Source organism: Boleophthalmus pectinirostris, unplaced genomic scaffold (assembly GCF_026225935.1).
Source record: "Boleophthalmus pectinirostris isolate CB_2022bp ecotype Guang Dong unplaced genomic scaffold, ASM2622593v1 HiC_scaffold_19, whole genome shotgun sequence".
Lineage (NCBI taxonomy): Eukaryota > Metazoa > Chordata > Actinopteri > Gobiiformes > Gobiidae > Boleophthalmus > Boleophthalmus pectinirostris.
This window is the reverse complement of record NW_026571140.1, coordinates 15,273,637-15,300,479: the sequence shown is the minus strand read 5'-3', so window position 1 is coordinate 15,300,479 and position 26,843 is coordinate 15,273,637. Positions and strand designations below refer to the sequence as shown.

The 26,843-nt window shown below is 37.2% G+C and overlaps 1 protein-coding gene across 3 annotated transcripts in view; it reads left to right on the top strand.

Moving 5' to 3' along the window:
- The window catches only part of phkb (phosphorylase kinase, beta), a 152,321-nt gene that overhangs the window by 28,644 nt on the left and 96,834 nt on the right, over positions 1 to 26,843 (top strand). For all 3 annotated transcript variants that reach the window (XM_020941414.2, XM_055154295.1, XM_020941413.2), the window contains 4 exons: positions 6,405 to 6,520; positions 13,005 to 13,068; positions 22,343 to 22,438; positions 26,196 to 26,393. In XM_020941414.2, the coding sequence (XP_020797073.1) occupies positions 6,405 to 6,520; positions 13,005 to 13,068; positions 22,343 to 22,438; positions 26,196 to 26,393 (474 nt within the window). The remainder of the gene's footprint in view (positions 1 to 6,404; positions 6,521 to 13,004; positions 13,069 to 22,342; positions 22,439 to 26,195; positions 26,394 to 26,843) is intronic.

Genomic DNA, 26,843 nt, shown 5'->3' with positions numbered 1-26,843 from the left:
AAGCTCTGCCAAAACTACCTCAGGAAAAAAGAACAAGATGGTGAGCTTGAAAACATGGAGTGGCCAACGCATGCTGTAGAATTAAACCCCATCAAGCTGGTTTGGGATGAACTGGACAGAAGAGTGAAGCAACCTACAAGTGCTACACATTTATGGGAACTTCTGCAACAGACTTGTGAAGAATATTTGATTTCTATTGTAAAAAGAACGAGCCACAAGTGTGTTCAGCTGTTATATCTGCCAAAGGTGGCTACTTTCATGAATCAAAAGTTTAGAGTATGTTTTCGTCAACAGTAAACAGTAAAAAACTGGAAAAAGTGTGGTGTTCTAAAACTTTTGACCGGTAGTGTATAATGAAATAGACATGATTTATTCAACCCTCTACAGCTCGATTTCCAATCGTAGCACAGAAAAATAACAGAAAATTCTTGTCTAGTAAAAATAAAAAGTCACCATGATAAATTTTGACCCCCCGAAAATAATTCTCCCATCTTTCATTTATTGAATGTTGACTCGATATAGTAATTATTTTGACAGGTTTAGTAGTTGTAAATTCCCATCCTCCCTTTATGTTCACAGCTCGTCTTTGGCTTGCACTCTATCCTTGCAGCTGGTTTTAAGAGAAGCACAGATGCAGTTAAGCATATTTGGGCTGTCAGACACAAGGGCAGAGAGACAAGCCGACAAATGCGCCCGATCATATTACCTCCTTGGCAGAGGTAATGATGTGACACTACTCGCTCAAAATCCAAGTGTCAGACTGGAGTGCTTTGAAAAGCCATTAAAACATCACCCAAATCCCCTTCAGTCATCCCAGAACAGCCCGAACCAAATCCCTGCGCACCTTTACAGCTCAACCTCTATTTATTTTGGCTCATAAAAAGTTTAAATTTCCTCGTAGGAGTCAAACTAATATCATTTTTACAATATTTGACAAGCCGGGTTTTAAGGTTGAGCATTAGAATTCATTTGTCTCTTTATGTACGCGCTATTATGAAACAAGGCTGTGTGGCTGTTTCGCTTGTTTTTACTGCGCAGCCCTGAGGAGCAGTTCAACTTCATTAATTCTGTTGGTTTTTATAGTCAACTCATTCACAGCAGCTCTTAGGGCCACAGAAAAACTAGTGCCGTCAGTAAACCCGGACCATTTGTTTATTTACTAGATGGGGCTTATCTAAAGAACGGGGGCGCACGGTAAGGCATTACACCAGCTACCAATTAGTCAGTGCAGGCTTGACTTTGTTTACCGCAAAAAGCCTTCCTAATAACTAGTCATTTTTCTCAATTTCTCAACCCCCGATGACAGAACAAATTGACAGTGTAACTTTTCATGAGGGCAGGGCTGTTTGTGCTCCAGGCTCAATTTGCATATTAAAACCCTGATTATTACATTGCATAATTAAAAGTGAAGTGGTTTCTTTGCATTCCTCCCACTCCCATCGCCTACTGTACACGCGGCGACTTGTGATTGGAAATGACTGTTGAAATGCCAAACTAATCGCATTATTACGGCCTGCTTTATTAGCGCGTTGTTAGCTGTCACTGCTTGTGAAGTCGGACGGCGTGCGCGGGGCCGAGCTGGAAGCTGCATTGCAGTATTTTCTGGAGGTGCAATAGGAAGGCTGTTTGTCCTCTGAGAAGATGCACTATCGACCTCCTTCCAGATGCCATTTGCAGTTCTGTGCAGCATGAAATGAAGAGTCTCATTAGGCAGCGTGTGTCTCTGCATGTGTTTTCTCACTGGGTACATTTGCATGGCCAGTAAAAATCAGATAACCAGACTAATCGGATAACTCAATAATTAGATCTGATTTGGCTGTATGTTTACATGCACAAGATAAATCTGATAATCAAAAGCACATGTGCCAGTTAATCAATGTTTTAGAGTAACTGTTGTTCTGTGTCAGTACAATGCATTTTAAACATTTTCTCTTTCCTTTTTATCTTTATCACATTAGTTTACCCTTTTCTTTTTTTCTTTTTTTTTTTTTTTTGCATAATTTTCCTTTTCAAAATGTGTACTTGTTTAAATCAGATTGATCAGATTAATCACGTCAAATGTAACTGTAACCTGACATTTCAATAATCTGATAACTCCAGAAATCAGATAATGGTCAGATTGTTGGTGTGCATGTGTACTTGGCCAGTGTTACTCAGGTGTGCATGGTTTGCACTTTGGACCACTTCAGCATCTTACACTCTGACATGAAGAACAATGGTGACGTTATTCTATTCAAAAAGTGAGAATATCAAATCTGTATTTTATTTAATTAATTTAGATTAGAATTCATCTGCATTTTCTCTCGTCTCTTGTTCCCAAATTTGGAAAAGGTTTTGCTAGTAAGGGTGTGTGGCATAAAAAAAAATTTAAGTCATAGTAAAAAGCAAATTACTGCAAACCAAGAAGGCTGGAAATCCTGACACAACCATGACAGCCTGACAAACTATGCAATACTGCATACAGTATTGATTTATAGTTGATGAAGTCATATCTTTTATTAACTGTAATCTCTCATAATCCTAATTAAAAGGGATCTATACTTTATATTTTAATTATTATTAGTTATTTGGCACTGTATTATGCGTGCCATTATTCTTCAGCTAATAAACCCACACCTCGGCTGGGAGAGTCTCCTAGTAGTGTAGCGAAAGATGGATCCGTTTAGCCAGTGGGAAGTCACATTCATTAAGATACCATTAAGATACTAAAAAGTTCCCCTCATTAATCACTGTTCTCATAAAGTCCCAAAATGGAGCTGAGGCAAACACCTTGCTCTCCCTCTCTCCCTGTCCTCCTTCACACTGGCCTGGCCTATTTACCTCCCTACTAGTCTCTCTCTCCCTCTCTCTTTCTTCTATTTCTCCCTCTCTCTATTTCTCCTTCTCTCTCTCTCTCTCTCTCTCTCTCTCTCTCTCTCTCTCTCTCTCTCTCTCTCTCTCTCTCTCTCTCTCTCTCTCTCTCTCTCTCTCTCTCTCTCTCTCTCTCTCTCTCTCTCTCTCTCTCTCTCTCTCTCTCTCTCTCTCTCTCTCCATCTCCATCTCCATCTCCATCTCCATCGCGGACCTTTCCTTTTTCCTCCCTCATCTCTCATTTCATCGCTCCCTCCTGCTTTGTCATTTTGGATTAAATTACCCATCAGTCAGACACACACACACCCACGCATCCACACCACACACACACACACACACACAGTGCAGCTACTTCCAGGCCTTTTTTAATCATTCAAGGCCTTTAAGTCATCATACATTCACAGTCTCTCCCCTTCAGCTTGTTTCCCGGCGTCCCTATTGATTTGGACATGTCTCCAAGGTCCTGTTCAGACGAGGCATTTCAATCGGTCCTCGAGCTGCTGCGGTTGGTTAGATTTTTGGCCTCGGCAAATTATGATGTTTTCATTATAGCAGCTGCAAAAATACAATATTAAACCTATTTTACAATATTTGACTGAAATGTTGTATTTATTATGGAGTTTGCAAGTCATGAGCTGGACAGTAATTCTTGTAAATGTTTGCTGTTATGAGCAGTACTTTGGAAACTATCTTGTTTATAAAATGTGCTACACAAATAAGCTTGGATTGATTGGATAGGAGCAGTTGTTTGTGAATTACAATACATTAAAGGGTAAGTATTTAGTGAGATTAAACTGGCCCTCCAACCACTACCAATCATTAACACTAAGAATACATAGTCAATGTGTGCATCTTGCCCAAGGGTACAACATCAGTATGCACCATGTTTGAACCACCATAGGTTGTGTTGGAGGATGAGGTAACCATTAAGTGACTGTCACCCATTGTTATTATTAATTGTTTTCTCATTTAACGTTCTATATTTCGTTGCACTACTTTAGAAAGTTTCTGGATAGAAACTTGCTTGCCCATAGCATTTTTTGACGTTTTCCAAAATCTAGTCCCGGCACAATCAAAGGTTTGATCTCTGTAGGATACTCACACTGCGCATCAAAGACAAAGTTGTACATTTTTTACCATTCGAGCTACAAAACAAACATCCCTGGAGTCAGGATAGCAAGCCTGTTTTCTTCTATAGTATGAAGAAATTGAACAACTACAACTACTACCACTACCAATTGTCACATATTATAAACCCGAAGCAATGACATAATTATCATTTAAAAGTTGCTGTACAGCGGCAGTAGCTCTAGTGAGTTGATGTTGAGTCCTTGTCCTCTGATCCAAAGGTAGGCGGTTCGAAACCCATAAACATCTTAGCACAGTCAGGTCCACTGACCCACAGGTTGGTTGTAGGATTCCAACTCCCACAGATGAATACTGCAGTTGTGCCCTTGGGCAAGACACATAATCTGTCTCACCCCCAGTGCATACACTGTTGTAACAATGTGTGTGTAAATGTGTGAGTGGTTAGATGTAAAGCAATCTGAGTGTCTTGAAGGTTGAAAAGCACTATATTAATGTGACAAATTGCCATTTATTTTTTTAGTGGCGTAATGTTGTGTACCGTTGTGCTGCTTTGCTACACATAATCACTTCACCACACCCAGGGAAAATTAAATAAAATAAATTATGACTTTTATCTTAGAAGTGAAATAAAAAAAAGCTCTCCTAAGCATTTTACAATCTGTACTATAAAACATGGGGTCAATCCAATTCAAAACTGTGAAAATGCAAGTTAAAGGTGCTGTACCGTATTTTTTATTTTATCTTTAAAAAGGTCTTTTTGATGGATGCGAAGTCAAGAGTGCCACTGATGTTCTTTGAAAAGGCGATGGTGAGCCTCAATCCAAACAGACTTCTTCAAACAGGTCATTAATTAAAGTGGTGTTTTCGAGGTAGTTTTGCCCTTCAGCTGATGAGGACTGTGCTGCTGTGTCTACTTTACTAACCTCTGTAATGAGACTGTGGATACCAGCCTCACCACCGATCAATATCAAAGGTCGCCCATTACGCTTGATTATTGTAGAGATGTGACTAGGTGACATTTAGGAGACATCCTGACAGCTTACATCCTAATGGTACGAAATACTTCTTTATTAGTGACTCCGGTTTTATAATATAGGATCAATTTAAAGGTCCTGTATTATGCAAAATTGACTCTTGAGCTTTAAGCCATGTTAGAATGTTTTTACCTCACAAAAACATACATGGAGTTGTGTTTTTTTTTCATTCACACGTTTAAGTAACCTTTGTTATTACTCTGTCTAAATCTCCAGTGCCCAAATTGCTCTGTCCCACCTTGTGATGTCATGAAGCAGTAGTTTTCAAGGTAACATCTAACATTTACATTTAGTTCAGTAAAGATTGACAATTCCAGGGCTGACATTATCCAAATTATTCCAGTGAGACTGTGTGGATTTTAAAAACACAGTGGAGCAGTTCCTGTACTACATGACATCACAAAGTGGAGCAGTGTTCTTTTTGAGAGAGAATTCTAATCCTAAACATGCAGGATGTGTGTGTTAAACAAACTTGAGGTATGTTTTTGATGAGGAAGCAACATTATAACATAGACTGGAAAACTGCATAATATGGGCCCTTTAAAGTTGCACTATGTAAAATTTTTTTCTCGTTTCCATGGAGACGTTATTACTTTGCCTGGAATGTTCAAAACAATTAGGATATTACATTTATCTACCTTGCCTTTATCCAATTACTAGTGCTCAAAAATATCTTGGAAAGCTGGAAATATAAATTCTGTGGCTGTGAGTGGGTTCACCTTTCCACAAGTCTGACCTGTAAGTTGGCCTAGTGGTGTCATTTACTTACTTTGCTGTCATTTACTACTTACTTACCCCATGGAGATAGATGAGTTTATTGCCACTCTGAAGAATATTTCAATCAAAAAATAACATTTTCAAGGACACACACAAGAGGCAAACTCTAAACCAGTTACAAAAAAAAAAAAAGTTACATAATGCACCTTTATGTTTTCCTTGTTTGATACCAGAGTGAACATTTTGACCGCTAGCCTGATACATTCCTATGTGTTACTATCATCATTAACAATTAGTAATAGAAGATACATTAGGCTGTACCCTATTGAACTTCCTTGTACCATTTTGGATTTTTCCAATTATACCTTTTTACTATGAGAAGAAACACATTTTTTTTCTAAACTGTTTCTTGTCCCAACAATTAGGACATTGAAACATAGTTGCACCACAGTTTTCAGTGGTTTTGCTTACCTTGTGCACTCCAACCATCCTGATTCACCAGATTTTAAGTGCTTTTCACAACTTTCAGAGATCAGAGCGGAAATTTGCGGTCTTGGTAATGCTAACAACAACTAGCATGGTAACGTGTACTTCCTGATTGTGCTAAGTTCCTTTAGAAAACAGCGCTTTCTCAAAATTTGTAATCAATTTAAAGATAAGCAATTTCTCATACACACACACTATGCCTAATCTCTTTATATTTTCTCTTTGCAGGTATCTTTTATCCAAAACCTGGTGTTCTGCGTGGAGAGGGCCTACCGTGTTCCAGACTTCGGCATGTGGGAGCGGGGCAGCAAGTACAACAATGGCAGCACTGAGCTTCATTCCAGGTGAATCTAATGTATTCAATTTCTAGTATATTTTAGTATTGTCACGATACTTGATACTGATACCATGATGATAACAAATAATTTTTTTTTTTAGACATTGGAATGTGATTTTCAACATCATCAAATTGTACTGCTTTATATAATATTACCATGTAGCCTTATAGCTGTGTAATCCTTCAGTGGTCCAGGCAGGTTCCATAGTGGTCCATGGGCGTATGCTAGTCTATGTGGTCATAAACTTGTTCTGATACAGCTCAAGGTTACTCTAAAGCTCCTCAGAAAAGGTAAATATCTGTGAAATTTTTAGTACTGGTTCTTGTTCAAATGAGTATCAGTATATACTATTTCAATACTAGTTTCAGTATTGATTAGTATCAAGTTTTTCAACTTTGGACAACTCTAGTGTATTTGCAGATAAAATACAAATCTTATTTATCTACTTAAACTGCTTACTTTCATGAACCATTTTCTTTGAATAGTTAGTGCTATGATACATCTACTCCATTCTTATCGCTTTACCAATGTTCTTTCACAACACAACTTCTGTAAACTGATATTTACTGTGAAAGATTGCAGAAAAACTACTGGCAGAGTTTTGCGTGGTTCATTTTTCTACCTTGGGGCCGACAGGGAGCACAATGTTGGAGAAGAAATGGATTTTAGCTTCTTATAACATGAAAGGTCCACTACTTTGTGTTAAGCTATTTATTAACTACAACATTTGAGGATTGGGTCTTGCTTTTTGCTCCAGTTGAAGATGTAGGAGTAAACTAAAGCAACAAAAATGTACTCTTATTTGATGCATTATGATGATGTATTGCTGGATTTTTATTCCCCCGTGTTGTTGAGCAAAATTTCTCTTACTCAGTACAGATACTGTATATACAGGTCAAAATAAATCATGCATTTTATTGAAGAAGAAACTGAAAACACTCTGTTCCACCTTGTGATGTCATGTTTTAATACAGGAAGTGCTCCACTGTGGATAATTTCAGCTAAATGATAGCAGTTAACTTCAAATAATAATAAGCGTTCTCAAACATGTGTGAATGAAACAATTCACAACTCCATGGCTGTTTTTGATGAAGTGACAGAATTATAACATGACTTAAAGCACACAAGAATCAGAGGGGTCGCCTCTCCACAGAAGTGACCTGTAACTTAGCCTGGTTTGGTCGCCATGGTCATAAAAAGGTTTAATACCATATTATGAGTTACACCTTAAAAAAAAAAAAAAATAAAAAAAATCATAATAATCTGATTTTGGGCATGTAAGTGCAGCCTATGCCAGTCACATCAAGACACTGAATTAGGGAACAAGACAAACAAATGTGTGTTAAAATAAGTTGTGGAAAAATTTTAAAATATGTATCTTCCTCTTTAGACTTCATTTATTTGTCAATGTATTGTTTTTATTTTGTGGTTAAAATATTATTAGTATTCTGCAGTGTTTGTAATTTTTCAATAATTACAAAAAGTGAGCCTATTTGGATCACGGTATTATCCAGTTACGTTGATTTTTATTTGATACATTAAAGCCTATTATATTTCCATTTGAGTAATCACATGCTTTTAAATGTCTGTGAAGATAACATTAACTATTTATCTGTCATTAAATTATTCTAAAAGCATATAAAGGTTAGTGTCAATCGCAATTACATCATTCTTTAGGCATTAAATCTATGTCTATCTATCTAGCTATGGTTTTAAAAAAGATCAAGTGGGGAATTAATTTGTTCTTTCTCATATCGATATCTTTCTGTCACTTAAATCAAGGCAATTACAAACATGGCAACTTAATCTAGCACCAATTTACTGCAATGTTTAGCTGCAAACCTGGCAGCAATTGGGCACCACAGTGGAGATAATTAGAAGATTTCTAATTAAATGTGTTTCTTAGATGCTTAAATTGAACATTGGTTTGTTTTTTTCCTCAGAGAATAATAGTCCAGCCTCACTATTTTCAGAAAAGGAATTTTGGAAAGCATGTTTCTTGTTTTTTTCTTTTTCTTTTTCAAAAAATCCTTTTAAGTATCACCATCAAACGTGGGTGGAATGGACTTGATATAAACACATTGGTAAAAAGAAATCTACTATTCAAAAGATAAATATTCATCTGATAGATGTTAGTATTCTGATATTTTCAAACAATAAATTTTACACTGCCAAAAAAAGCATAAAATATCAGATTTTTACTGTCTTAAAAAAACGGGAAAATGGTTTATAGTGGTCCACAGATACTCCTCACTTACCAAATGCGTTCCGAGCATCCTAATTAGTCACTTACAGTTTTGCTGTCACAGTAATGACAACTAGCATGCTAACGCTCACTTACACTGATTATTGGACAATAAAATGCGTGAGAATTAGATGCTGATTTATTTTAACCTCAAGAGCTGCTTGTACAGTATATTTGGGGAAGACAAAAAATCAGGTACATGGCATATAATGAGGAATATAACTCTCGCAAATGCTTAAAAGTTATTTTAGATGCAAATATGTGATGTATGTTAAACCTATTCAAAGCCTATTCCTGTATCAAATGAAAATGTCAAATCCAAACAACCTCCATCAAAGAAAGGGTCAGCCATGTTTGAAAAGATAAGGACTCGGAGTTAAAATCACTGTCCCAAAGCACTACCTGCCACTGATTAATGACTCAAGGTCAAATGTTCCTCTTCTCATCTCTCAGTTTTGTTGATAAAGATCCTCTATTTCTCCCAATGCTTATCTCACAAGTATGTTTTTCCCCAATTCTGAGCTATTGGCAGCAGTACGCTAAGATACCCCTGAAGAAAAGATAGCAATCACAGTGCCTTTCTCAATGGGGCATTTTCAAAAAATCAAATTATTACAAAAAGTTTTACATTTCCAATTAACAAGCCTATGCAAATGTGAACTAGGCTGAAGGGATTTTAATGGGGGTATGTAAACAAGATCCACACAAATGATTAAGAGTCATTTTTGGTCTGAGAGTGCCAAAATATGTAAAATTCATTGAAATGAGGAGGAAGGGATGCGCTTAATTATGCTGCTTACTCATTTGTCCATATCAAATTAAGTGATTCATTAGTTCAGTGTCATATTTATTAACTAAGAGGCAAGAGTCGAGCTGTTTTTATTTTAGCAAACAACTATATTGGAACTCTATCTGCTAGGGTTGTCAAAAATATTGAAAATCAGATACGCAATCAAAACTCAATACTCGTTAGGGCAAGTATTAAAAAAACACATTCACAGGACAGAAATTAACCTTGTTTGATTAGCTTTAGATCTTCAGCTATATCAGAACAAGTACTCGCGTACACCCATGGGTCAGAATGGAACTTACCTGGACGACTGAAGGATTACACAGATATAAGACCACATGGTAATATAAAAGAAAGTACTACAATTTAATGCTGAAAATTACATTCTATTCTATTCTACATATTCTACATATTAAAAGTATGTTTTTTCATCATTTCATCATTGCGGTATTGAAATCTGTATTGAGTATCAAGTGTAATCCTGTGCATCGAAATCAAGTTTGAAGTTTTAGTATTGAGACAACACTACTCTCTGCTACTAGCCTGATTCATCACCCTCACAGCATTAGAATTTGTTCACTCAATGGTAGGCAGGTACTTTTTTTCATTTAACCAATCACTGCTATTTGGTCATGACGTATGTAATGCGCCGCTAACAGGGCTAACTGGTATATTAAGCTTTTTCCAAATCCCATAGGAAGAAGGGAAATAATGCCTTTCCCCTTGATAAAATTCACCAAACATTCTCTTTGTTCCGGCTTTAAATCCTCGATCTTGGGAATCGTTGCCAACACAGAATGTACAGCCCTTCGCTGATTGGCTGGTGAGCGAACTTGCACTTCCAGGGTTTTTGTGAACCGTCTATTGTATTTTGATTCCTGACCTAGTTGCTGGAGAGAAATGAAATTGAGCGGAGGCACTAGGTGGTGCCAGCCTGGCTAGTCTGCTGCAGCCATACAGGCACAATAGTGAACACCACAATTATAGACTGCTACCCAGCTAATTCACAACATATATGAAAAGATAATGTGTGTTATTTACTGTATATTACTGATTGATGGACATTTTTAAACAGCAGAGGTTTGTGTTTATAATAGTACACGAGACAGCATCTGAATGACTAGACATAGTTAATTACCATTGTCAGTGTTAGGAGTGCTGTTGTCTTGTTTATTCATCCCTTACCAAGCTGATTCAATTGGCAGTTAATTATAAGATTCACTGGGATAACAGACAGGCAGCCATATCCCCAGATGTCAATTTACAAGGCATATAAAGCATTTTATTAAATAAGGCCAGTGGAATTTCTACGGCTAGAGTTATTTATTAAACTTTGCCTTACCTGTACTGTATTCTATATAGGCTGTTCAGTATTCTATATAAGCACTGCATGAATAGTAATTAGCAATAAGAATTCATTCATACATTCATTCAACCTGGGTGTTTTTTTTGTTTTGTTTTTTCTTTATTAATATAAATAGAGGCCAGATGTGTTTGTAGTTGGGAAACAGGAGTGATGATGACCATAAGGATGCACATCTGTTCATTTTCTGTATATCTTGCATTTCCTCAATTGCAAATTATTTTATTGTTTAAAAAAAAAAAAAAAAAAAAAAAAAAGAGGAAAAAGAAAGAAAGGAAAAAAGTGCATTCATTTTGTTAGCCCCTTATCTTGATGAGTTTTATGCCATGCTGCAGAACATTCCAAACAAAGCAAACAAACAATGTATTAATCTGGGGTATAATAATTTGTTACATGATTGTGTTAACATACAGCCATACTTTTAGCCTAATTGCTCATCTATTGCCATTTTTATTAATTAGTCTGTTCAAAAAGACAAATGCAATGCACTCAGAACAATCTGGGAATGACTCACAGGGTACACAGACTGGGATAATGGAGAAAAATACACATTTTTTGCAGATATTGACACACTAGAAAGCCCTCTGATATCCACCGATAATGATATTGTTAGCAATATATTGTCCATCTCTTGAAACTTTTAACCACCAGCTTGACATGGCATCGTTCTAGAGCGCAGAACAAAACAATTCTTTTCTGTTTCAGCCCTAATAGTTTTATAACCCTGGTATGTAGATTCTGTTACCAATACCGATGCTGATAATTTGATTTTAAGTCTCTGCCAGTACCCAATATCCAATATTAGGGCAGAAACTGAAAATATGATTTATTTTCTATTAACAAAAATGGCTTAAAGGTGCATTGTGTAACTTTTCTGGTGCTTTTCTCCACGGAAATGTTTTTTTTTCTTTGTCTGGAATGTTTCAGAGTATGGTATTAAACCTTTCAATCTTCATAGAAACCAAACCAGACCAAGTCACAGGTCTGATCTGTTGAGAGGTGACCCCACTCACAGTCAAAAGGCCTGGTTTTTCTAGGCATTTTTGAGCTATAAAACTACCTGTAATTGAATAAATGTAAGGTAGAGCTGTTTAATGTCATACTGTGGAACATTCCAGAGCAGAGCAATGACATATCCATAGAAACAAGCAGGTAATGAACCCTCCACCAGAAAAATTATACAATGCACATTTAAGCTTTGAAAAAAATACAAGTTCAATAATACAAGGCATTTTAGGCCAATATTGTTCAGTAAATCATCTTATTTTATTACACAAATTCATAGATCAAAATGAGCTTTCGACTAAACCGAAATCTTGTAAGCTATATCAGAACCATTAAAATGTTCAATATCCATAAAATGTGCGGTATCCAATACTAGTATCATATTGGTGTATCCCTAAATAGATTATACTATTATTTCAGGTAAACAAATACACTCTAGGTAAAGCTAATAGTGCCGAGCCTACAGTCTAAACTCAGGGATAAACATTCTCCAGCAACATTTTCATCATGCCATTCTCTCTCTCAACCTGTCAACTCCAACTATTGCATCACGACACTGTTTTGCTCCTGTTTCCTATTTTTTAACCTCCTGTCTCCTCACTCCACAGCATATCCTCTGCTTTCTGTGAGCGCCTGACAGTTCTGCCCACTACTGTCTACGCGCAGCTCTTCCTACATTGAATTAGCTCATGCCTCCATGTTTAAGGATCAATTTTTTATCTGCTAATGGTATTGAACAATTTCTGATACGTCAGCATAGCCCCTCTCTGCTCCCTCCTTTTTTCCTAAGTGGACATCTTGCTCGACTCAAAATGGAAAGCGAAATGACATGAAAATTCTCATCTTGTCTGGTCCGCAATCACAGTAGCTATAGCCATCGTGGATCCCTTGCCTTTTTTGGTTTAAATCGACATTATCTACGCTACCACAATTTACAAGAAACGCTATCCGGACAAGAAGCTATTTCCCATTCAAGTAATACTCCGCAGTCTAAAGATACCCACTAGCCTATTCCCGTCTTCATCTAACAAGCGTATTATGTCGCAATAAATCACTGAAGTCCTTTGTGTCATTTTTCTTTCCGCAGCTCCGTGGGGCTGGCTAAAGCTGCTCTGGAGGCCATCAATGGATTCAACTTGTTTGGCAACCAGGTACTTAAATAATTCACCTACTTCTAAAGGGGTCCCAAGATGCTCGTACATTCTCGGCTTGTCTAATTTTGTCACCCTTTGTGCTATCGCTGTGCAGATAGACGGCCTAGTTTGTATACGGAGTCCACAGAGATGTATTGTTCCCCTGCACATTAGTCAACAGTTGTGCTTCTTAAATTAATATTGAATGTGTTGTATTTATGTGTTTGTTCTATAATTCATGAACATAGATATAGTATAAGATAGTTTAAGGTGCACAATGTAATGTAATTGTCAACATCAAATCACTGTGCTTACTTTTATAATTACCATGTGACCTGTGTAATCCCTCAGTGGTCCAGGTAGGTTCCATAGTGGTCCATGGGCGTAGTCTATGTGCTCTTATACTTGTTCTGATATAGCTCAAGATCATTCTGAGGCCATGTTTATATAATGATGTCTGAACAGAAGAAGCAAAAGTGGCGTTGCGCCTTCGTTTAGACAAGCATTTTTGGGAGGAAATCTGCGTGCATACGGAGACGCAAAAGTGTGTGGAATTTGACTGGGTATGCTTGTACTTAAAGCAACAAGGGCATCTTTGGACATAGGGAAGTTTTCACAACACATTTTCATCAGCTACTCCTGCCACAAAGTTGTCCCACCATCGACTGGTTCTCTCAGGTGTTGTCCCTAGCCGTTTCGCTCGCCTGCGACTAGTGCATCCAGAATTTGACAGAGGTAATTACAGATCCTTCTCTGTTCACTAATAGTATCTCTGCATATTCTGTACATTTGTTGGGATGCCTCCTGTAAGTTTTTTAGAGCTGCCAGAGCAGTTTGAGGGTCCGACATATGGAAATGATCTGACATGTTTGTTTCTGTGTACTCTATGTATGTGACGTAAACGAATTTGCGACTTGATCAGATCTGACCAGAGTTTTGTATCTTGAGCAGTGTACACGGAAACACTAGAACAGAGTGTATTCAACTTTTCCACTCTGGAGGGTGGTTTCAGATTTTTGCTTTTTTAAGCCCCAAAAACACCATCACCATCTAAACAAAAGGCACCTGTAAACTGGCCCTAAAGCTATTCAGGAAAGCTCATTCTTGTCCTGTGAATGTGACTGTTATTGATATATTGGTATTTATTATTATTTGATTTACTTTACTTCTGACAACCCTTATAACAGTGCATTTTTTCGCAAAGACTTGCAACCGTCAGGTGGGTTGCAAGAGTTTTTTTTTAGCTCGCCTTGTCAAGATCTGCATGTAGGTCTGCAATATACAGTTCTGACACATGTTGACACAAGTGTTCAGACATGTTTTGTCTAATTTCTAATCTTTTTGTAATATTTTTATTGACTCTTTTGTTCCAGTATTGTTGTTCAATTGAATGTTGAAAAGAAAAATGTATGTCCAAATAGGCTACTTATGGATACCTTTTATTGCTGGTTCAGTTACTAAAACTCGAGTAATACTAATTGTTCAAAGAGACATGATCACTCAGTCAACAATAAAATATCCTCATTAATGTTCAATAATGGTCAAATCCACCTTTATTTTGTGATTTACAAATTATGTCCATTGATTTGGGTCACAAAGGTTTGTGACTTTTAAAATATGGGTTCCCAGAAAAAAAAAGTTTAGGAAACACTGTTCTAGTGGACGGTCTGCCTGCTGCTCATCTCCATGGAGATGTTATTGTTTTACCTGAAATATTCCACAGAATGGCATTAGACATTTGAACACCTCAAGCCAAGTTACTGCTATCTGTGGAGAGGCATTGCCAGTCACAGTAAGAATGTATATTTTCTTGGCGATTAAACACCTCATAAAATGACGGTAAAAACAGTAATGGAGCCTCTACTACTAAAGTTACATAGTGTACCCATAGACTGTATAGTAGAAGTGGACTAAGATTTGACTTTAAGATCAAAAGGCTCACAGCAGTAGTTACACAGAGAGGGGCGAGGTCAAGCAAAGGAACCACTCATACCCATGCTCACTTCCAATTTGGAACACGATGACTAAAGCGTTAGCTATGTCCATTTTTATGTACAGTCTGTGCGTGTACTTTTAAAAGTGTAATAATTTTTTATTTACACTTACAAAACATTTTACAGAAAAAGTTTTGTGTTTGCATTGCGTTTAGTAGAATGAGCTCCTCACTTTGGGTTACAAGATACTATGTTTAAAATCAGTTTTCTCTTAACCGAAAAGCTATCTATACTATAATGTGTCGTCAGTAGGTTATGATTGTTATGCAAGTAGGAGTGCATGTTACAGCTATTACCTTTAAGTGTATTTTTTATCATAGTTTCAAAATGTGCTTCTAATTGCACCTTGTACTACCCAGCTTGGTGTTGCTTGTAAATGGTCACATTTTTTATATAGCACTTTTCTACCTTACCTTACCTTACCTTCAAGGCACTCAAAATGTGTTACAACAATGAACCACTCACCCTTTCACACACACATTCACACACCAGTGTACACAGACACTGGGGATGAGGTGGAATAAGTGCCTTGTCCAAGGACACAATGACAGCATTCATCTGTGGGAGCTGGAATCACACCAGCCAACCTGTGGGTCAGTGGATTTGACTGCTCAACCAATAATATCTATGTTGAGATTTGAACCGCCAACTTGCGGATCAGTGGACTAACGCTCTACCTAATGAGCTACTGTTGCCCAACTGAGCTTCTCTCATGTACTACAATGTCAGTGATGCCCTCTCAATGCTCGTATAAACTTTAAAACACCACTTAACAATTCTCTCAACACTTTCTTTTTGACTTTGGGCTTTGTCACATTATGATGGATAGTCGTTCTTGATTCACAGTTTGTCTCAGAATATTTTACATTCTATCTCCGCTGCTTGCATTACTATTCCTTTTTGATTTCTTTCTATTATTCCATCTTTCCAAGAGACTAGAACATTCATTACATCTCCTAATGGATTGGAAAATGAATCCTACCACTTGTACCAACTTCTGTCTTATTACTGTATTTCTCCTTCACTTCACCTGGAATAGCTTTCTCAGCCCATAAAATGCATTTGACGCTGGAGTGTTTTCACCATCTTGTATGAGATGGTTATGTTGAGTGTATATTGGAAGTCTGAGCTACTTTGATCATCTCTGAAATGAGGCCTTTAACTGTGCACGCTGATAGATTTTGTTATCCCCCTCAGCCCTGTTGAAAGAAGCACTTAGTAAAAGGTGTCTGCTTTATGATCCATGTTGTCCCTTTACGAGAATAAAGCCATTGCAAGCCATTCACTTGCTCATTCACGATCGCTATCAATCCTTGAATTTCCTTTGATAGCTGTTTTGTTTCCAACGTCAAATTGTCAAAGTCTTTAAAAGAGACAAAATTGACTTTTCAGAGCTTTCAACCATGTTGCCATTGTGTTTACTACTTATTTTCCCCCTCAATGTTGTATTTAGAGTGATCTTTATTGTCCTGCATTCAAGACATCATTGCTCCAATCTACACCGTTTTCCCCGCACTGATACATGCCCACTGCTCTGTACTTCATTCTCCAATTTTATTTTCTTAATTGGTGATACACCTAGGATTTGGCAACATCGCATAACCATTTTGGCTTAAAGGTCCCATCTTACTCAAAATATACTCTTGTGAGCTTTTAGTCATGTTATAATGTTGATACCTCATTAAAATCATACCCATAGTTGTGTTTTGTTTCATTCACACATGTTTGAGTAACCTTTTGGTATTAGTATGTCTACATCTCCAAAGCTCAGAATGCTCTGTTCCACCTTGTGATGTCATGAAGTGGCAGTTTTCAAATTAACAGCTACCTTTTACTTATAGTTCAGTAGAGATTGGCTGAAATCATCGAAATGATTCTAGTGAAGGTGTATGCGAACACAGTGGAGCACTTCCTGTATGTATTATTTCATGACATAATAGGTTTTTTTTTATTTATAGGGTTTTCTGTTTAAGAGACTCCGCCTAATTATGCAGGATTTGTGAGAATGAAACATAAAAACATTTCCAGATATGTTTGTGACAAGGAAATAACATTATAACATAGATCAGAAAATAGCATAAAAAAATCTATTGCTTGCTAGAATTATCTGTAGCTATCCATAGGAGAGACCAACAGCATGCAGCACTTTTTTGTGTCCTAACACAATTTTTGAAACCGGAAGTCAGTGTACTTGTTTCCTTTATTATGTTGTTTTAGGTCAACATTGCGTTTTTAAATGTCCATAATAACAAGGATCCATGGGTGTCATAGATTATAACTTTAAAGAAGACATATTGCTCTTTTGTCAGCTATAAATTGAAGCATTGGGTGCCTTCTGAAGCCTGCTATCACATCTCACATTGTCTACAGTGAGAGCCTATTGGTCTTTGTGCTGCTTGAATGGAAACCGTATCAGTTATGTGGACACAAGATTTGGTATCCATGATCTCTTGGCTTCTTCCTGTGACAGATTTAGCGCGCCTGGTTAGATTGATCTTGCCAGGAGAAGAATCCTTGAGCTTTTAAAGCCCATCGTTAAATTCACAGGGCTGTGTAAACATGGCTGAACAATCAAATCCTCTCAGGTTCCTCTGTCTCTGCAGGGACTTGTCATCTAATTCACACCCAGCTGGAGGAGGGATACAGTAGACTGGACTCATCCCATCCTATAAATATTGCTTTTACTTTTTATAGGCAGCTTTTGTAAGATTGTATTGTGCACTCAAGTAGAAGAAGAAAAAAAAAAAGGTTAATAAGAAAATTGCAGTTTAAAAATATCAAGCTTCACTTCTGTAATAAAATGCAATTTCAAAAGGCTGCAAAACAAGCATACTTGAGCCCATTTTGGATAGATTGCCAGAGCATCGTCTGATTATCGTCATTTAGCTAATATAAAAATATGGAGATTTCCATGTTGGGGTTACGCTTATTGTACTCTAATCTGTGTGCCAACCTCATTAAAGGGCCCATATTACACTATCTTGAAATCTATGTTACATATCTGGCGTTTCATTCACATGTGTTTAGCTCACAAACCCTGCGTAATTAGGCTAAGTTTTTCCTCTCATACTTTGTGCCACCTTGTGATTTTTAATGTGGTATACTAGTACTGGAAGTGCTCAATACACCTTCACTAGAATCATTTGTATGATTTCAGCCCTGGAATTGACAATCTCTACTGAACAAAGAGTAAAAGGTTAACTCAAAAACTACCACAAGGTGGAACAGAGCATTCTGAGTTTGGGAGATTTAATTTAGTCTTACTCAAACATGTGTGAATGAAACAAAACACAACTCCAGATATGTTTTTGAGAAGGTATCAGCAGTAATACATGGCTTAAAACTCACAAGATTCCATTTTGTGTAATATAGAATCTTTAAGAAGAATATAATACTGACCTTGACCCTTACTACTGTGCAGTTACTCGTTAGTATATGTTACAACAGTTACAAGTACTGTAAAAAAAAAAAAAAAAAAAAAAAGTGTGCCCCTGTTTGTGAATACTGGCCACTTCTACACCCAAGTTGTTGTTTTTTTTTTTTTTTTCATGTTTTCAAGATTCTTTGAGGAGGCAGTGGTTAGCTTGTGTGCCCACTCTGTTCCAGCTGTGACCAGAACATACTGACATTGTATTATGAGCATACATGAGTCTGATGTGTGTGTGAGTGATGGTAGGGGCAGTTGGTGCAGATTGGCAGCCACTATTCAACCCAAGGGCAACTGTGGCAACTGAAGAAGCTTAATCATAAGCTTCTTCCATTGCCACAGGTGCTGAGTGTGGGTAGAACCAGGCTGCGTTAGAAAAGTTTCTGCATGAGCTACTTCAAAGTTCAGTTCACAAATTTCAAAATAAACCAGTTCATTCATAGTTGATAATTGTTTATAGTTAATAGTTTGTTCATAATTCCAAAAAATGAACTAGTTTATAGTTCTATTTTTTTTTTTTCAATACGTTGCTGCGAGCTATTATTTTTCAATATCATTGCCAAAGCCCATATAGAAGCAGCAATTATTTTATCAGACTTAACAATGAAACTATGTGTTAGATTTCATCTTCATTTCAAATTTTGAATTCCTTATCCCACCAGGGTTCACATTAGCATTAAGGGAACAGCATTTCCCCATTGTTGCTGTCCGTTCAGTCCACGCTAGAAGCAGCTGCAGCTTTCACCCCTACAGTATATTGTGTCATGGAGTTCTTTTAAATGTTCATATAATGAATCCTTGTTACTCCTGCTACAGTCGCCTCCATGCTGCTGTTTTGTTTTGTCTTGTTTCAATGATGAATGCGGCGATGTGATGTTGGTGGCTAGTGTTACTGCCAGATTGAATGTTTTTCCACTAAACATTAAAGGTTCTTTATGGTGTATTTAGATTGAACGAAGTTAAATAGATAGCGCAAGCCATTCATAGACACCAGAATGAACACATTCACACTTCGTTCATCAGGCAGTAATACAGTGAGTTCAGTTTACATTTGCCCGTAATAGGAACGCGTTCATGAACTATCGTCCAATGAACACTGTCAACAGGGTTCCAAATCTTGCTATGATGTGAGCCATATTGATGCAGGATGGAGATATGTCGCTTGTTCCCATATAGGCATGAGGCAAGGCAAGGCAAGTTTATTTGTATAGCACAATTCGTACACAAAGTAATTCAAAGTGCTTTACAGAATAAGAAATACATTAAAATCATAATAAAAACAAATCAAAACATAAATAATCATGAAGATTAAAATTAAAAAAGAGAGACATAAATTGGAGAGAAGAGTGCGGAATGAAAACCTTTCAGCTATATGCACAGTTAAACAGAAATGTTTTGAGACTGTATTTAAACAGCGTCACAGAAGAGGTCTGTCTCACATGTTCAGGAAGACTGTTCCAGGTTTTAGCTGCATGAACCTGAAACGCTGACTCCCCTTGTTTAGTCCTGACTCTGGGCACCAGCAGGAGGCCGGTCCCTGAGGTCCTCAGAGTGCGAGATGGTTCATATGACACTAACATGTCACAGATGTACTTTGGTGCTCGGCCATGGAGAGACTTGTACACAAGCAGAGCTGCTTTAAAGTCTATTCTCTGAGGCACAGGAAGCCAGTGCAGAGACCTGAGCACAGGACTTATGTGCTCGTACTTCCTAGTTCGAGTAAGGACCCGAGCTGCAGCATTCTGGATGTTCTGCAACTGTTTCACAGCTCGTTTGGAGAGACCAGTGAGCAGACCATTACAGTAGTCTAACCTACTGGAGACAAATGCTTGGATAAGTTTCTCCAAGGCTGCTTTAGACAGTAAACCTTTGATTTTTGCTATGTTTTTTAGATGGTAAAAGGCTGCAGATGTTATTGATTTGATGTGGCTGTTAAAGTTCAAGTCTGAGTCCATTATTACCCCTAGATTTCTTGCCTGATTTGAAGGTTTTAGAGAGAGAGACTGGAGGTGACTGCTGACACTGTCCCTTTGTTTCTGTGGACCAAACACTATGACTTCAGTCTTGTCAGAGTTTAGCTGGAGAAAGTTGTTTTGCATCCACACACTGATCTGTTGGATGCAGTGACCAAGTGAGTCCACTGGTCCATAGTCTCCTGCTGCCAGAGAGACGTAGATCTGAGTGTCATCTGCATAATTGTGGTAGGACACGTTATTGCTGCTTATTAACTGGCCTAATTGCAGCATGTAGAGATTGAACAACAGGGGGCCCAGGATTGACCCCTGAGGCACCCCACAGGTCAGGGCCATGTGATCTGAGACACAGTTTCCAATTTCAACAAAATACTTCCTGTCTTCTAGATAGGACTTGAACCAGTTTAGTACAGTACCAGAGATGCCCACCCAGTCCTCTAGTCTCTGTAAGAGGATCCCATGATCGACAGTGTCAAAAGCAGCACTCAGATCTAACAGGATCAAGACTGAGACTTTGCCTGCATCAGTGTTCAGGCGGATGTCATTTGTCACCTTGATAAGAGCAGTCTCAGTGCTGTGGTGGGCTCTAAAACCTGACTGGAAAACATCAAAGGAGTTGTTCATTTGGAGAAAGTTCGTAAGCTGTTGGTAAACAGCTTTTTCAAGGACTTTTCCAAAAAACGGCAGATTTGAGATGGGTCGGAAATTGTTCAGTACTGTGGCATCAAGACTGCTCTTCTTTAGGAGAGGCTTAATGACCGCAGTTTTCAACGCGTTTGGGAATGTTCCAGATTGAAGTGACATGTTCACTATGTGAGTGAGTGGTGAAAGTAAACTGTTGAGGACGGACTTTAGAAATCTAGTGGGTAACATGTCCAGGCAGCAAGTACGAGTATGAGAACATTGAAATCACTATGATGATATATTCCCATTTAGAACATATGAAGCTATTCCTATATTTCATAATCTCCAGTAAAAGATCATGTTTGATCATGACTATACTTACACTAGCCTAGGCTTTACACATGTACATGTGCTATGTACATTCCGACTTCTATAGTGTATCCAACTCCTTTATTTCTGACCTCCACTGCAGACCTTCTCTTTATAATTTAATACTGATCGACAGGGGCATGTCCAAATACCCACAGCGAGCAAGACGCATTTCCACTTTTCTTGATTTCTTTCTACATCATTGCAACAGCATAATGTGGAGAGGCTGACATTTACCACCTTAGGGACCCATCTCTTCTTTCTCAAGCTTATTCAAGGTAACTATTGCTGAACGAATGCAAGGTAAAATTACTCCCCCTCATGTTTTTTTTTTTTTTTTTTTCACTGCTGACGCAACACTGGAAAAGGTTGAAGTGAAACGTCCAGTACTCTGACAGCTGCCTACACCGGTGCCTTACAATCCACTGAACTGTACGATAAAAGGTTGCTGATTTGACTAAAACCTCTGACTAGCCTGACCTGTTTTTTGGTTAAAAAATACTTTGGTTATGCATAATACATTCGAGTTGCATTAAAAAGTGCTTAGAAGGTGGTCGGAGTGACAAGGCTGACGGATAAAAGTGGACTAGCGCTAGAAATGTTGTGACCACTTTCTGAGTTAAGTACACTGAAAAATGTCGGCCCGCCCACTGCTGGATTGAAGCGTAGCATTGTTGGTGCCACTTCAGTTTTGTACAATGACTCTCCATTCTGTGCTTGTCAAGCCCTCCTACACTGTATACCAAAATAAAATGTTAGCCCCTGTCGACAGCATAACAAATGTTTCCCTAATAACGGGCTTTGCTAAGAAGCTTGTCAGTTGCCCTCAAGTCATACAGATTTTATGCCAATGATGTTCAAATTGCGGTAATCTATAGGTGTTGTTTGTGTGTTTTGCTCTGCAGGGCTGCTCATGGTCGGTGATATTTGTGGATTTGGACGCCCACAACAGGAACCGGCAAACACTGTGCTCCCTGTTGCCCCGGGAGTCTCGCTCACATGTAAGTTCTGTTCTTTTATTTTTGAGTTTAAATTGCATTCATGTTTGGGAGACAACAAACAGAGGAAAACAGAGGACAGTTTGGTTTTAGGCCGACATTAACATCTGTCAAGGGACTGCAGTTAAAAATAGCCTTCATGGTTAATTCTGGCATATTTACCTAAATGTTAATTAATATGCACTGTTCCCCAAAAAAGTAAAAATAAATAATAATAAAAAATAAAAATGGCTTACTATGAAGCATGTCATCTGACTTTTCATGTCATAGATGACATTTTGACTATTCTATTAGATTTAGATCTAGAGTTTTTATTTATTTATTTGTTTATTTTGTTATAACATCTATCTCAATTTTTCATCATTCTGAAACCCACATTTCTCTCTCTCTCTTTTTAATGATCTCCATGGAGTATTTACTGTGGCCAAAGCACAGTGAATACTCCATGGAAACCTAGTCAAGCAATATATTGTAAATGTGTTTGCTAATTATATCCAACATTTGACTTATTATATTATTTATATCTAGGGGTGTGCAAAAAAAAAAAAAATATCGTATATATATATATATATATATATATATATATATATATATATATATATATATATTTTTATGTGATGATACAGTATCAATATTGTGGGTATTGTGAATATTTTTTGGTATATTCTACTAAATTATTTTGTTACAGTGCTACAGTTTTGGTGCTTGTTTAGAGGAAGGAACTGATTTATGCAGCAAATTTGACATTTTCACAGTTTTGATTATTAAAATGGGTGTGTTTCATATTAAGTTTGCACAAGAAGTGGTTTCACAAATACTTTTAGTATCACAGCCATGATTTAGCCATATTTTTTTATTGAATCATACTGAATCAATTTGAATTATATTGAGATCTGTATCGAGATATGTATTGTATAGTGGCCTATGTATTGAGGTACAGTATGCATCGTATCGGCAACTTCTTAATGATACCCAGTAGAGATGTAACAATAACTGAAATATCGTGATATTGTATTGTCAGAGTTCTCACAATAATATTGTGGACCATCACAATATATTGAATCACAAATCTCTTTGCTTAAATTAATAGTTATGGTGCAACAATAGCTAAAAAAAAAAAAAAAAAAAAGACTACATAGGGAACTACATAGCCCATGACCCTTTGCTCCATTTCAGTGCAGACTACAAGAAGAAATAACATTTCTGAGCACTTTTAAGTCTTAGTTCTTTGGATTAAGTCCTATTAAGGCAATTTAAGAGGAAAAAGTAGCATATTAACAGTTTTGTTTGTTAGCCTCCACAAAATATTGCAATAAATATCGTACCATGAAATGTATATTGTGAAAATATTGTACCGTATTGAATCATAGAAATCGTAGAGATTTGGATATTGTTATATCTCTAATCGTGAGCCTCCCCACCATTGCGTGAGCTTTCCCATGATGTCACAATAAATATCGTATAGTGAGGTTCATACCATGACAATATCGTATCGCGAGACTTGGATATCGTTACACCCCTAATGCCCAGCCCTATTTATATCACAATATAACAGAACCACTTACAATCAGTGGTGGAAGGAAGTTCAGTACAAGTACTTAAGTAACATTTTTAGGTATCTGCACTTTACTTTACTTTACTGCACTACTCCACAAAATTTTTTAACAGGACTGAAAAGTAGGCGTAGTTTTTATATGATTTTACGGGTTATTTTGACCATGTTTGTGGTGGGTTTCGAGTTCAAGCTTTAGCTTTAAGCAAGCAAAAATAAATACACAAAATTCATAAGAAAATTAAGAAATGTATTTGTATCCTTTTAAATAAGTAATTACTAATAAATTAACAACACTTAAAAAAAAAAACAACTTTGATATTTACTTACTTTTACTTTTTGCCTCTGTATCTGTATTTAAGTAACAGAACTGAGTACACCACTGATTACAATAAGCGATCTTTTGGAAATATAGCATGCAAATGATGCGCACAAGAAAACTCCCTTTAAATTTCTCTACCATATTTATTACTCTCTTGAGAGATGTTGACTTTTCAGTGTTGTTGATGAGAAATGTTAAAAGCAAGTGGTGTCTGCAGATATGTGGGCGGTGCAGCTGGAGTGAACCAGTCCAAAGTGGAGGCAAACTTATTCTGTGTACCTCCCAGCAGCGCGCAGACACTTAAATGATCACATCTCTGAGCTGAATGCGCCAGGCAGAATAGCAGCCATCAGCCGCAGAGGAAATGAGTGTAATTAGGCCAACCGAGTGATGTTATAGCCATGGGAGATAGACGTTAAAGGCCCACCAGTAGTGCAGGAGAACTAATAAAGTTCAGGATAATCATAAAATATCAATGTAATATCTCCCCTTCTTATGGTGTAATATTGGAATTCAATCTTCAATATGGACATGTGCAGTACTGCTGGTGAATATGTCTCTGAGCTGATGTCACCCGTTTTTAACCTGTGAAGACATTAACAAGGAAGTTAGAGCTGTAGTTAAGCTTTTAATCATATTAAAATGTTCTTACCTCCTTAAAATTATTATATGTCTGGAGTTGTTTTGTTTCATTTACATATGTTTGAGTAACCCTTTATTATTAGTGTGTCTACATCTTCAAAACTCAAAATGCTTTGTTTCACCTTGTGATGTGATATGGCTGTAGCTTTCAAAATTAGATCCAAAATAGTGCTGCAGACTCCCAAACAGTATTCCAATCATTACATCCTAAATTTACTAAACTGGTTTGACCATTACAGTTCCCATTAAATAATTTAAACAAATGAATGCAGGGAAGCTATAACGCTGGATGTTATTATTACCATATAACAAATAGTTTTAGCCTTTTCAAGAAACTATTTTGTGTTTTGTTATATGCTGATGGTTACCGGACAGTTTTAAAGTTTGAATTTGCATGTCTTTGGCTCGAAGCGCATAAATATCTCATTCAAGATCAAATTTAACAAAGGAGGGCAAGGTCTAGGTCATAGGTCTTTCTCAGCATTTTAATCTTGTGAAAACCTATATTATTAAACTTATTTTGTCCAGCACACAATAAATGTTTTTTTTAAACATACTGAAAAACACAGTAGCTGAAAAGACACTGCATGAAAGGGAGAGAGATAGAGCTTTATATTAGAGACGGATAACTGCTAGGGGTGGGATGAGATGTTATTTCCACACGATGAGACAAGACACAAGACTTGATCTATGAGAAGACAAGAAGAAGACAAGACGAGATTTTGAGTTTATAATGAATAAATTGTGCAATCCAGTTCTCAATTTTAGCCTCACCATTTTTTGATTTACTTTATTTAATATTTCTGCTGTCACTGTAGCACTGCTTTTTGGGACTGCAGTCTCGAAAATGTTACCCAGCTGTACTTGGCACCATTTTTTATTTTTTATTTTTTTTGTTTTTATCCAATCCAAATGTAAAAACATGGGGGTGAAAAAAAAACCCTCACAAGATCATTTTCAGATGTGTGCACAATCTTGTGGCAATTTTGTCTCATGAGATCTTGTGGTACAAGATCTTGTCCCTTCTCTAATAACTGCACAAAAATGTGACTACACACTTCCCTTATATTTTTGTGGGACTGAATTTGTAGTAAATTAAAATGACATAATTTGGGGAAAATAATCAAGACCGCCCCAACTATCTTCCCAAAAATATCGGCAGAGCTCACTGGCCATATTTTTAATTACATTGTTTTATTGTCTGTCATTCTCAAATTAAACTTTTTTTTTTTTTTCTTTTCCAGAACACAGATGCAGCTCTGCTTTCGACGATCAGCTACCCCGCCTTTGCCGTAGACGATGATGCACTTTACAGCCAAACACTGGACAAGATAATTCGAAAGCTGCGCGGCAAGTACGGTTTCAAGAGATTCCTCCGGGATGGCTACCGCACTGCCAATGAGGACAAGAACCGCCGCTACTACAAACCTGCTGAGATGAAGGTTGGTATCGTGAAAGCTTACAGTTTTCATTGTGGTTATAACGGAAGAGAAAACAGATCTGTTATTGTAGTGCTAAAGATGATTAAAGGTCCTATATTACACAAAATTGACTTTTGTGAGCTTTAAGCCATGTTATAATGCTGTTATCTCATTAAAAACATGCCAGGTAGGTTTTTGATGAGGAGCCAACATTATAACATAGATCAGAACACAGTGTAATATGGGCCCTTTAAAATACTAGATCAATTTATTTTTGAATAGCGTTATCTATTATTACTGTTCATTCAAACTTGCATTAAATTTACAGCTTTCTGGTCAAAACTGTCCAAAATCTGAGTGTGTGATGCCTCTAGTGGCCACATCTATTTCAAGTACTACGTGACACCCCTCCCACTCTCCCCTTTAGTCTTCCAGGCACTGCTCAGTTTACCAGCTCTATATGAAATGTGG